A 12407-nucleotide genomic window follows, 5' to 3' on the forward strand; every position below is an offset into this window, starting at 1 on the left:
ATGTTATAATTGGCCAGGTGGTAGATCTCTATTTAGTTCATGCTCATGTGAGCGTGTGAGTTGTAGATTTGCTTTTCTGACTTTCGAAATGCATAAAATATTATTTGTCTAGAGGTAGTGCATCTTTTTGTTGCAAAACCTTTCCATAGATGTGCTAAAAGAAAAACAAAAGTTTTTGCAGCCATTTTTTTTATTTTAAACATAGTTGCATTCTGAGTCATCAACAGAGAGCATGGGAAGTAGCTCATTGATATCACAGATAATCTGGCACTACTATTTGTCCTAGCAGGTGCAAATAACTGTCCATTTGCCTGATGATGAACCTTGAACAAATGCCTTTTAAATGTGTCGATAGAAAATAAATAAGAGCGCAAAAAACAGAAATGTGTGTACATGTTGAAAGCACTTCCTTTCCCCTTCCCAGTGTGCTTCTCTGTGTGAGTACTGGGGGTTGTAGGGGGCTTGTTGGAGGGAGAAATGAGATGCCTCAACACTCCATTGCCTTCTTCTCTCCAGCCCCCCCCCCCTCCCCCCCCCCCCCCCCCACACACACACACACCTGGGATGGCCATTTCATTTTAGAGTGCAGCAAATGGAAAGGTGATCTTAATCTTCCCTGCTTCCTTCTAGCCCCCCACCCCCATTCAATCCCCCACCCTGTCCCTCTCTCTATCTCCCACACACGGCGCCTCAAACCGCTGATGGACAGCACACCGCTGGGTGCCTAAACCTGCCGCCAGCCGGCCAAATTTAGTGATCAACAACAAATTTCCATGCCCTTATTTTGGAATTTTTATGATTTGTGAAACTCAGCTGGAGGAAACAATCTAAAAGCAGTTTCTTCATAACCTCTTCGACATGCAGAGCTCCTCCATTAGCTCATTACGCAGTGTTAGGTTTCTCTGGCTGCTGCTAGCTTTTCGGTCATTGCAGTCACAAATGGAGCTATGCAACTGCCATTGATTTCCTGTGAATGGGCCTCTGCAGGCCTGTTCATTAGGAAGGAGCTCGCACACCACTGGATTAACCGCACCTCAGACACAAATAGAAAAGGTTGCTGCTTTCCACAAATTTGTTTACTTATTGGTGGAAATAAATACATTTACAGGCTGATTAAGGAAGTTTTTGACAGCTTCCCTCATTAGTGGCACACAAATGACGGTCACCCAGAGGAGCACTCATTTTTGTTTCTGCCCATCTCAGTACACTCACCGATTTTCCTTCCTCAACGCATGACTTGAGGGCGGACTGAGGCAGCAGCTCCACCCGCCAACTGTTTCTATGGTAACGCTATCTAGGCCTACCAAGACCTGAAGCCGAAGGACATCCTGGACAACAATACAATAGCAGCACAGCCAGAGTACCTGAGGGACTTAGACCTGAGAGGGGAGATGGAGGGGGGTGAGGGGCTGCAGAGTGAGAGAGTAAATCCTGCCTATTTCTCTATGTCCCCTCATGCTCACACCCGGGATTAGCCTTCAGCCTGAAAATCGGAGGAAAACAAGCACAGTTGTTAGTTTTTTAAAAAGTCTTTTATGCTTTGGTAATTGTTGTGGATGAACTCTTCTCTAAAGCGGCCTAAGAAAACATTAGACCAATCAAACTAACGAGATGTTTTTGACTGGTTTAATTTTTTCTCGCAGCAGAATAGTGGTCACCGTATCCTACAGAGATTAGGCCACAAGCCCAGCCTGCGGTGCCAGCGGTGGAGAGTAACAGAGATGTTTAGAGTCTATTTGTCTTGCTTGCATTCCTCCATGTAGTGCTGCTATAATAATAAGTGGGAGGGTTACCTCAGGTCGCCTCCAGCCGAGGGATACGGAGCATGCATTGTTGCCATTGGCTCCATCCGAGTACCCCTCTTAAAGCCGCAGCATGGAGCTGAGGAGACGGGCACCGCTGCCTGCTCTTCCAACACACTGAGGCAGGACAAAACAACAGTTGCATTACCCTTAAGCCGGGCGTACACTGTGCGACTTTTTCACTTTTTTGAGCCGATTTTCCAGTCGTGCGAGAAGCCACGACATCGGGGCGAGTTTTGCGCCGAGCGGTCGTGTAGTGTGCAGGGGGTTACGAGAGGCGATTAACACCACGTGACCAGCCGCCGATCAGCAGTCGTGAGGTCGCAGGGACTTCTAGTGTGTTTAATATTTCGCTTGTCCCTCGTGAGGGTATCGCAGTGTTGAAGCGGCGCTGCGAGCAGCTGCGAGCAGCTACGATCCAAAAAGCATCAGAACCGCTCACGGCGCATGCGCGCGCAATCCTGCATCAACGCCGGCCGGTCGCTCGCTATTTCCCTAATAACACACGCTGTTCGTTTTTGTTTCTACACGTTTTTTTTACTCAAAGATTGTCAAGAAAGCGTGTTTGTCGTGTTCATGTCAAATTAAACTGATCACAAAACACAGATTCACTTTCTTTATTTCGTTTTCCTCATCCAACCCCCATAAATCCCTGTGTGTCCTCCTGCAGCACTCCCGAAGGACAACAGGCAAGACAAAAAAGTCTGACGTGTTGAGTAAAAACTGCTATTTTTAGCACAGTTTTAGGGCCGACGTGTTGCTACCAGACGTACAGTGTGAGCAGTCAGGTCGCATGCGAGAACTGGGTCGTGCAGTGTGAGCACACGACTCGTGAGATCTGCTCTGCGAGGAAGTCGTACAGTTTGAGCTGAAGCTGAACGCTGCGAGTGAAAAAGTCGCACAGTGTACGCCCGGCTTTACATGTAACATGTGTTTTGTGATGTCCTTGTACAATAAAACAAAACCAAACCAACATAAAATGATGTGCTGAGTGTTTGTGTGTTGTGATTTGAACGTTGCATGCACAAGTCCAAAGGAGGCCAAATTTAGAGCTTTCTCTGTATATTTATACTGACTTTTCATTTACGTTTAATCATTTTCGTTTTAGAACAAACAGGGAAAGTCTGCTGTTTCTGAGCATGTGTTTGTATTCCACTAAAGTCTTAAGAGGATTGTAATCAGTGTTGGTGAGTAAGCCTCACAGCAGCAAATCAGGATATTAAAACATATTAAGGGGGGGCTCTAGCTGTGCACCGGCTCCAGTTTCCCCTGTTTGTGCGCATCTCTGAGCTGGGGCCTTCCAATGATTTTCAAACATGAGTTCATGTCTGTTTAAAATGTGCTCACTTCTCAGTGGGTTTGAGCGCAACATCGTAGATGTTCGTGTGTGAATAACTGAGTGTGGGACCTGCTTAGTCATGCTAAAACACCCGTCTTACACCTCCTCTGTGTTCCTTCACAGGCAGCCTAAGAAACAGGATGTTAATGCTTGACGGAATGCCTGCAGTCCGAGTCAAAGCTGAGCCCCTGGAATCGGAACAAGGGGTAAGGCAGCAGTTATTTTCCAGACAATTCCCCCTTTTTCCCCCTTCTCCTACTTTCTTTTCCTTCTTTCCTCCTCCTGGCGATGGACTGCTAATCACTCCCAGGCCTGAACTAGTGAGCAACTAAAGAGAGCGACTGTGGGGGCTAAGAGGAGTGGTTGGGGGAGCATGGTAGTAGGCAGAAAGAAAAGCAGAACCATGAAGAGGAAAAGAGCCACAGCTGGGGCAGGAATGCAGTGGGGTCTTTTGGGGAGGTGACTGGGGCCAAGAGAGTCCACGCAGGCTGGGGGGTGATTGCGCAGATGTAGACGCTGCTCTTGGGAGGAGGGTTGCATGGGAAACTTTAAATCTTATCTGTCTCTGCCTGTTCCAGTCTTCTTTTACATCTCTCAGTTTCCCTTCATCCTCCCAAGCCATTCTTTCTGTCAAAAACAAATAATCTCGTTCTCCCGCAAACAAATGACACTTTCCATCTTTGAGCCCCTGTGGCCTTCTGTTTTGCACATCCCTCCACTTATTCACAAAGATTTAAGTTACTCCTTGTTGTTTTTATCACTTCTTTGTCACACAGTTGAAGAAACCTTGTGAGAACCGTGTCATAAATGTCAGTTTTGCCCCAAATGACTGGGATGATAAACATTTCTGAACCCTTCTACACAGATGTTCAACAGATCAAATATAAAAAAAAACCCAAAGAAAACAAATATGTTTGATGAGTGAAATGATTGGAAATTACAGGTCTAACCCATTTCATGTAAGAAAAACTGCAACCAAATGTTTCCTGCAACTGCTGGTCAAACTCTAGATGTCAGCTTGAAAGAATTTGAGCTCACTCGCCCGTGCAGAACAGTTTTAAGCCTGATGGTTGAGCTGAACTTTTGACTTCAGCTCAACCCACAACATTTCAGTTGAACTGAGGCAAAATTTTGGGGTCAGTCATTCCAAAACATTACCTTTATTCTTTTTTAACCTTTATGTGTTAGAACAGCTGGAGTGCCTTGGGTTGTTGTCTTGATGCATGACGATCCGTTTGATTAGATTCAGTCAGAAAACAGATTCTTTTGACATTTATTTTCATAAACGTACGCACGCACAATTCAGACGTTTTTTAATCAAGGGGTTAGCTCTGATAAGATAACAGCATGAACACAACGTTGATAACATTGCTTTACACACACACAGAGGGAAGCAGGAATTATATTTCTGTTAGTTTGGAAAGCAAACTTTTTGTAAAATCTAGTGAGTTGTTTTTTAGACTTAAGCCCGAGTTATGCTTCTCCGTCTGCGTCAGCGCGGAGACACGCAACGCCATTATCCGTCCTTGCGTAGGGCCCCGGCAGGCACGCAAGTACGTACGGTGTCGAGCCCACTTTTTTAAACATCCGTCCGTCGAGATGGAGAACGCAAGCTTGTGATTGGTCAGGACGCCGCTGTTGTCTACACCGCCACCATTGCGCCCTCAAAAACATAAAGAGAGCCGATGATAACTAGCGGCAGACACGGAGAAGCTTGAAGAATACCTCGCGAAAAAACTCTAAAATATGAACGTTTAATTCCCCCGTGACTGGAGGAGTGAAAAGATGCACAGCAAGCGTTTTATTTGTGGACGAAAATGACAGGAAACGTGGGTTTAGAGGTGGCGAGCGCATGAAGAGGTGGAGGAGAATGAGAGACAAATTTGTCCGTGTTAAAAAGTCTCTTATGTACAAAAAACACAATATAAACACTAGGGGTGTTCCAAAAAGGGTACTTCACGATTCGATTCGATTATGGGAGCTTCGATGCTTCGATTCTTCGATTATAATGATTTTTGGTTCGATTCGATTACTGGTGCCACGATTCTTCGATTATTGACATTTTTAATGCTTTTTTCATACAAGATTGTCTTCTTCTTTATCTACATTTGTAAATAATTAATCTATCAATTAATTTAGTTCCTCTAAAACTACTCTCTGTTAGTAAATACATTTTTTTAACATTTAACTATTTTTCAAAGACAAATTCTTATTTTATGACTGTATGACGTGTAAATATTTGCACTTTGACCAACTTAACTTCGATCAGAGAAAGCTTTACTTACATTAGTATCCCCTCCATTGTTGGGAAACACTGAAAACAGGCAAGCCCTGGATTTAATGAGGTAATTAACTCAAGTAAACAAGATTTTTACTTCCATCAAATTTATTTAATGGAAACTTAATGAGTCTGGCATATGATAACATTACAAAAAAGCTGCCATACAGATCAAATAAATAATTTCAGCTTATTCAGTCTGGAATATAGGCAACAGAAAAAAACTGACATATTTGAAGGTAATATGTTGCATTTTTTCAGAACAAAAGTGCATAATTCAACTGAACATATATTCAGCCTGGAGCTTCAGTACAGCGAGGTGAACACAACAAAATAGAGCAGAGTGACACTCATACTCATCTGTCCTCCCTCTTGTCCCCCTACATCCTCCTGTTGTGTGAGATGGGCAAATGTCAACATTGTGCTACTTTGACTCTCACTCATCTCTCGAGTTTGAAGAACGTGACTCACCAACTTCCATCCGTTCTTGTCCGACGTGAGAACAAAATGCGCCGTTACAGTAACGAAGGATTTGGTGGCAACTGATGTCCACGCATCACAAGTGAGCGCTATCCCGGTTGCCTTCTTCATGGTCTCCAGAACGCTTGCTTTGGTTTCCTCGTAGAGGTGGGGGACTTCTTTTTCTGCGTAGTGTTTTTGGTGAGGAATCGTAAATGGTAAATGGTCTGTATTTGATGTAGCGCCTTCTAGAGTCCTGGAGCCCCCCAAGGCGCTTTACAACACAACCAGTCACTCACCCATTCACACACACACTGATGGTGATGAGCTACAATGTAGCCACAGCTGCCCTGGAGCGCACTGACAGAGGCAAGGCTGCCGAGTACTGGCGCCACCGGTCCCTCTGACCACCACCAGCAGGCAACGCGGGTCAAGTGTTTTGCCCAAGGACACAGCGACAGACTGAGCGGGACTCGAACCTGCAACCTTCCGATTACAGGGCGAGCACTTAACTCCTGTGCCACCGTCGCCCAGTTTATAGCGCGGCTCCATGGTGCACACCACTAACCGAAACCCCTGTTGTTTACTACTGAATAATGGCGTAGATCCGTCACGATAAAAGTAGCTAATGCTTTTGTAATGCTCCTCGCCTTCTCTGAGTTCTTCGGTAGTTTGGAGACAGTCTCCAGGATGGGGAAAGAGGTCAAAGAGGTAGTGCCACTCACTAAACAGTCTGGGCGGCACGCGCGTTAAGGCTCTGGTTACGTGTTATTATGTTTTTAGTACCGGCTTCGCAACAAAACTTTGATGTTACGTTTTTTTTAAGCATCGACTTTCATTAATCGATGCCGAAACAACATTTTGAGCTTTTAGATGCATTGCCACATCGATTAATTGTACCCACCCCTAATAAACACACTATCTTGGACCGGATACATGGCAGGATACCACAGAACAGCGCTACGCCCGCTGTTGTCCTGCCAGGGAATTGCTTTGCAACACTCCCCAGGAGACGGAGAAGTATGAGAGCAAAACGCTTCCATCAATCCGTGTGTGTCTGTCTGACGGAGAAGCATGAATCAGGCTGTAGGTTGCTTTCACCACGACGTGTCACGTTCAGACCTTGGAAGACCCATGATGACACCAAATACAGTAAAAAGTTAAATAAAAAGTCTTTATTAGATGTGGAGTTACCAGAGGAGGGTGAGGCTGGAGACAGAGTCGGAGAGGAGGCGTGAGTCAAAAACCAGATCGGACAAGCAGGTACAGGGAACAGGCTGGAGACGAGGTAGCAGACAGGCGAGGGTTGTGGTGGCAGGCAGAGTTCAAGGCAGGGGTCAGGAGTGAAAATGAGGTCCGGAGGCTGAGATCAGGCAAGGTACAAGGCTGGAAGATTTACTAGCAAGGAGCGTTCAATAATCTGACAATGGTAGGAGAGCAGGCTGGGAGTTAAATAGCAGAGGGAGCAGGTGTGTGGGATGAGCTGATTACAGGAACAGGTGAGATGAATGAAGCTGATGAGGTGCAGGCTGAGGTTGCTGTGGAAACAGGGCTTGGCTGGAGCTTGATGAGGGGACCAGGTGTGCTGCATGAAGGCTGAAGGCCTGATGAGGAGGCAGAGGAGGGTGAAAGATTGGGACTCATGACACGATGGCTACGAATCACCCAACTTTGTTTCGCATTCCAGGATCGATTAGCTTCTGCTGCTCTATTGTTGGCCACGGCAATAAAAGTAGCAGCATGTTGATGGATTTAAATCATTTAATTTATAACAATTCTTTGTTTAGACACTTCTAAGTAGGAACAGTGTTGGGAGTAACGCCGTTTAAATATAACGGTGTTACTAACGGCGTTCTTTTTTAGGTAATAGAATAATCCAATTAATTACTTTTCCCACTGCTGCAACGCCCGTTACCGTTACTGAGGACGGAAGGTTGTGCGTTACTATGTGCTCGTCGAACGTTGAGCAACAGTGTGAGGCTTTCTGACCGCCACACTTCAGCTGCAGCCAGGGAGAGAGAGGTGTCGGTAACGCACTTACAAACACGATGATGATTGGCCGGGTGGGCGGAGACCCTCAAGCTTGGTTTATGCTTGACGTATTCACTTTCCGCGCGGTGATGCGGCTCGCGGATGGAACGCGCTTCACAACTCGCAGTGTTTATGGTTTGTGTGGCTCGTCTCTGCGGTGAGCCAATATTCTCCCAAACTGAACGGGGCAGCATGGAGCTCTACAGCATGCATCCAACACTACACCATAGTAGAAGAAATTACTGTTTACAACATGGCATTTCAGCATTTTTAACAGCGTCCTCATCTTTTCCGACAGTGTGAGCTATTTCTCTCCAAGAATTATTAACAACATGTTGATCACGGTGATCTCTGAGAGCTGAATCATACAAATGTCTGTTTTTACGAACCTCTGCCATACTAGTTCTTGCCGGTCCACCATGTTTTTCCGCGTCCGACCGTCCGCGTGGTTAGAAATTTTCCGAGGTGCGCGTTGCGGAAATTCTGGGCCGTGCGGAGACGCGGTGGAGGGGCGTGGTTGTTAAAATGACGCAAAATGACGCAACTTTTCCGCGCGGAGCCGTGCGGACCTCGCGGACGCGTCAAGCATAAACCAACCTTCAGTGTTCTCACTGTCTCAGTCGCTGCTTGCTGTAGACCCAACAGAGCGCTGATGGGAATAACGCAGTTTAAAATAACCACGTTAATAAAAAATATTTCTTTCTGTAACAAGCAAACTAATTAATTACCGTCTTCTTTTAACAAAACGATTGTTTCTGTAAGGAAATGCGTGCGTTAAGCAGCGCGGTGTGTTGAAGCTTTCATCAGCTGATCAGGAGCTAAAGAGGTAGATGTTTTCATCCAAGCACATCACGGCCCGTGAAGAACGAGGAAGACGTGATGAATATCTACGGCTGCAGACCCGCCGCAGATCCGTTGCTGCAGCAGCGAATTTGCGGGTCTGCAACCGTGCCCTTCTTAGCGTGACAGCGGGACGTCCCGAAGGTCCGCTCACCTGTTCACTGCTCAGACGTCACGATCTTCTACCTTCCTAGATCATCCAGCTGTAACCTGTTTCTGATCATGTCTTTAGTCCCGCTGTAACACTGATGCATCAGTCTCAGACGTCATGGAGCTCATGTTATTAGAACTACCTGTGTGTGTTTACCACCCAGCTTCAGCTTTTCTGTGGTTGGGTCTGACCCAACTTAGTAAATGTAAGTCCTCCATCAGGCTTGTGCCTCTTCTGGTGTCATTTTAAAGGATTTTTTTATTTATTTAACCATTACTAGATTACCAGCAACAGAAATGCTGCTAAAAACACACAATTATGTGAATCTGGAAAAATTAAAATACTGTGCAAAATTACATTTATTTCTGTAATTTAACTAGACTGAGAGACCATTTAAAGGCCTTTACATGTGTTTCTATTTGCAATTTTAAATTTTAGCTGATTGGGGTCTTGTTAAATATCACACAGAGACCATTTAATAGTCTAGATAAGTGTAATGTTCCTGTTAGTAGTTCCTCCTGTAGTGCTTATTTATTTAAATTATTCAGGTTTATAAAAAGCATTTTGACCTACATTATATTAAGTTCCAGTCATTAGTCATTTATATTTCACTATTGTAGTAATTCTTGCATGCTTTAATGAAAAAAGTAACTAAGTAGTTATTTTTCTTGGTAAATAGTTACTTTTATAATCTTGAGTTTCTTTTTTTGACAAAGTAATCAGTAACTATAACTAATTACTTTTTTAAAGTAACATTCCCAACACTGAGTAGGAATGTTCTATATCTGCTGTTTCACCCATATTCGATATGCGATACTGTTAATTTGTGATGCAGATATACTAATACTAATATATGGGGGGGTTCCTCTTTCACAAACAAAAACAAAATCATTTTAGGTAACTAACATCCCATATGTCCTATCATACATAACATAACATAACATAACATAACATAACATAACATAACATAATCTCTTCAAAATACAACAACTTCTTCGATTTATGATATTCAAGTTGTGTCCAACTCAAAAATATCTAAAAATAGATCTGGGATCTGTTATGGTTTTGAGTTTGAGAAGTAGCTGAATAGTCTGCTGTATAATATATGCATGGTATTCAAATGTTGTGTGATGAACTCATCATGTTTATGTTTATTTTTTGTATTTAGCAGATGCTTTTGTCCAAATCGACTTACAAGTTATAATCGGCATGTTGCCCTTGAGGCTAACATCAATTACAACAAACAATTTCCAGTCAGTCGTAGGTGGCAGTGAGGCAGCATGATGAATCATGGAGAATCGGGAACAAGGAGTGGACAGTAGAGAGGGGGGACGGGTGCAGGGAGGGTGCTAGTTTAGAAGATGCTCTCTGAAGAGCAGGGTCTTCAGGAGTTTCTCGAAAATCCAAAAGGAAGCCCCTTTTCTGGTAGTGCTTGGAAGGCCATTCCACATTTGTGGAACGATCATTGACTACCAGCCGTTTTCTGATCAGAGAAGCCTCTTGTTGCCTGTGTGTTTGGTTGTTTTTATTGTTTTTTAAGGAGTCACAGAATGTTGTGTTCTATCACTTCTTAGGAAGAATCTGCGTGTTTCGATCGTTATCCGTTTTTTCGATATCCGTTGTCGAATTGTGATCGGCAGAAGCTTTTCCGGTTCGCGCCTCACATTTTTCACAGCAGCATCCCAAAACGATCACCTAACACGTGGATTTTCTGCTTCCTGATCACGTGACGTGTGACGTATACGCAGATGGAGATCAGTTTTAGAGCTGTGATGTTTGTTCTCACGGTGCGGGGGCTTGTTCCGACGCCTGCCCAGCAAAAAAAATGCAAATGACGACTTTAGTTGTCAATGACAGCGAGCGGTTGGATTTAAAAATGACGACTTTTGTCATTAATGGCAGTAAATGAGTTAAAAGAGAAAACAGTGAATTGCTGATATTGCATTTTGATGATGATGATATCCCTACTTAAAGTCATTCTTTGTAACTTTTTTATATTTTTAAACCATTTTCTTGAGCCAGTATGTGCTAAAATGGCCCTTTACAGGTTTAATGAAAGGCCACACAGACCCCCACACCCTCTGTGGCCAGAAAACCACATTTGCAACTTCAGAATGCCAGTTGGGTCTCTTGGACTTTAAATTTTTTTTTACTGACATACCTGGCATCATGGTTCCAGCAGGTTTCCTGCATGTTTTTGATCATGAACACAGCCGATTTGTTTTATTTAGTGATGAGTCTCTCCTGTAGACACTAAGGAAGGCTGAGGAGACATGCCAGCTGTTAGACTAACACCGGGGACACACCGGCCGCCGAAGCGCCGCAAAGCGCCGGGAGGCGAAGTGCTCACGAAATTCGGCCGCTGCTCGCTGCTCCTCAGTTCAGACCAGACCCTTGTTTCTCCGCTCCGGTCGAGGCGCGCCTCGTAGTTTTTCTTTTAACCACTTGGTGTATTCCATTTCCTCTCTGCCTTTTATCTGCTCTTTTCCTCTACACCCCCCTCCCCCTTGCTGTTTGTGTGTGTGTTTGTATGTGTGTGTGTGAACCTATGGTGTGAACCAGTTGTTAATAGCTGGACTACGACTTTCTGCCTCTCTGTCCTGTTTGCTCCGGTTGAAGGACACCCAAAACCACACCCCCATCACGTGGTCACACACACACACACACACACACACACACACACACACACACACACACACACACACACACACACACACACACACCCACACCCACACCCACACACACACACACACACACACACACACACACACACACACACACACACACACACACAAGTTCGCTCTGTGTGTGTGTTTGTGTGGTTTTTATGCAGTGTCTGTTTACGAACACATTTGACTATCACGGAATTATATTTTGAAATGCTTTATTTTGTTAAATTTACCGGCCTGCCTCTTATGTCTAGGTTTGACTTCCTGCCAGAATTGACGCGGTTCACCTGCGGCTTGCGAAAAAAATAGAGCAGATGCCAAAACGATCGCTTCACGGCGCGGGCTGGAGTGCCGGTGCGTGCCGGCGCGTGGCACTTCGCGGCGCTTTGGCGGCCCATGTGGTCTATAGCAGTGGTTCCTAATCTGGGGGTCCCGACCCCCACAAGGTGGCACCAAAGCCTCTCAGTGGGTCGCCACTTTGAGGGGTTAAAACTTCATTTATTACTTGTTTATAGCCTACATTTTGCTCACATTTTTTTTTCATGAGTGAAAAGTTTACTGATATTAAGACAGGAAATAATTAGTACAGAAAAAGTAACACACTTTTAAGAACATTTTGCTCAGCTCACTGTTTTATTTTCAAGTGTCAAAAGTTCATTAAAGATAGGACTGATTGATTAATCACAGCCTTTACAGTAAATAATCTAGTATAAACAGTAATATACACATTTAAGTACATTTTGCTCAGTGCATTTTTATGTGTCAAATGTTTATTGAAAGGAATGATTGATTTATCAGTGTTTACAAGAAACAATGTGTTCAGAAAAGTAATACAAAC

The 12407-nt window shown here is 44.4% G+C and overlaps 1 protein-coding gene across 5 annotated transcripts in view; it reads left to right on the forward strand.

The window, feature by feature from the left end:
* klf12b (Kruppel like factor 12b) overlaps window positions 1-12407 on the forward strand; it is a 57984-nt gene that overhangs the window by 17999 nt on the left and 27578 nt on the right. For all 5 annotated transcript variants that reach the window (XM_015966000.3, XM_070544472.1, XM_015965998.3 and 2 more), the window contains exon 2: window positions 3265-3347. In XM_015966000.3, coding sequence (XP_015821486.1) covers window positions 3282-3347 — 66 coding nt within the window. In that variant the 5' untranslated portion in view covers window positions 3265-3281. The remainder of the gene's footprint in view (window positions 1-3264; window positions 3348-12407) is intronic.

The sequence above is a fragment of the Nothobranchius furzeri genome, chromosome 14 (assembly GCF_043380555.1).
Source record: "Nothobranchius furzeri strain GRZ-AD chromosome 14, NfurGRZ-RIMD1, whole genome shotgun sequence".
NCBI lineage: Eukaryota > Metazoa > Chordata > Actinopteri > Cyprinodontiformes > Nothobranchiidae > Nothobranchius > Nothobranchius furzeri.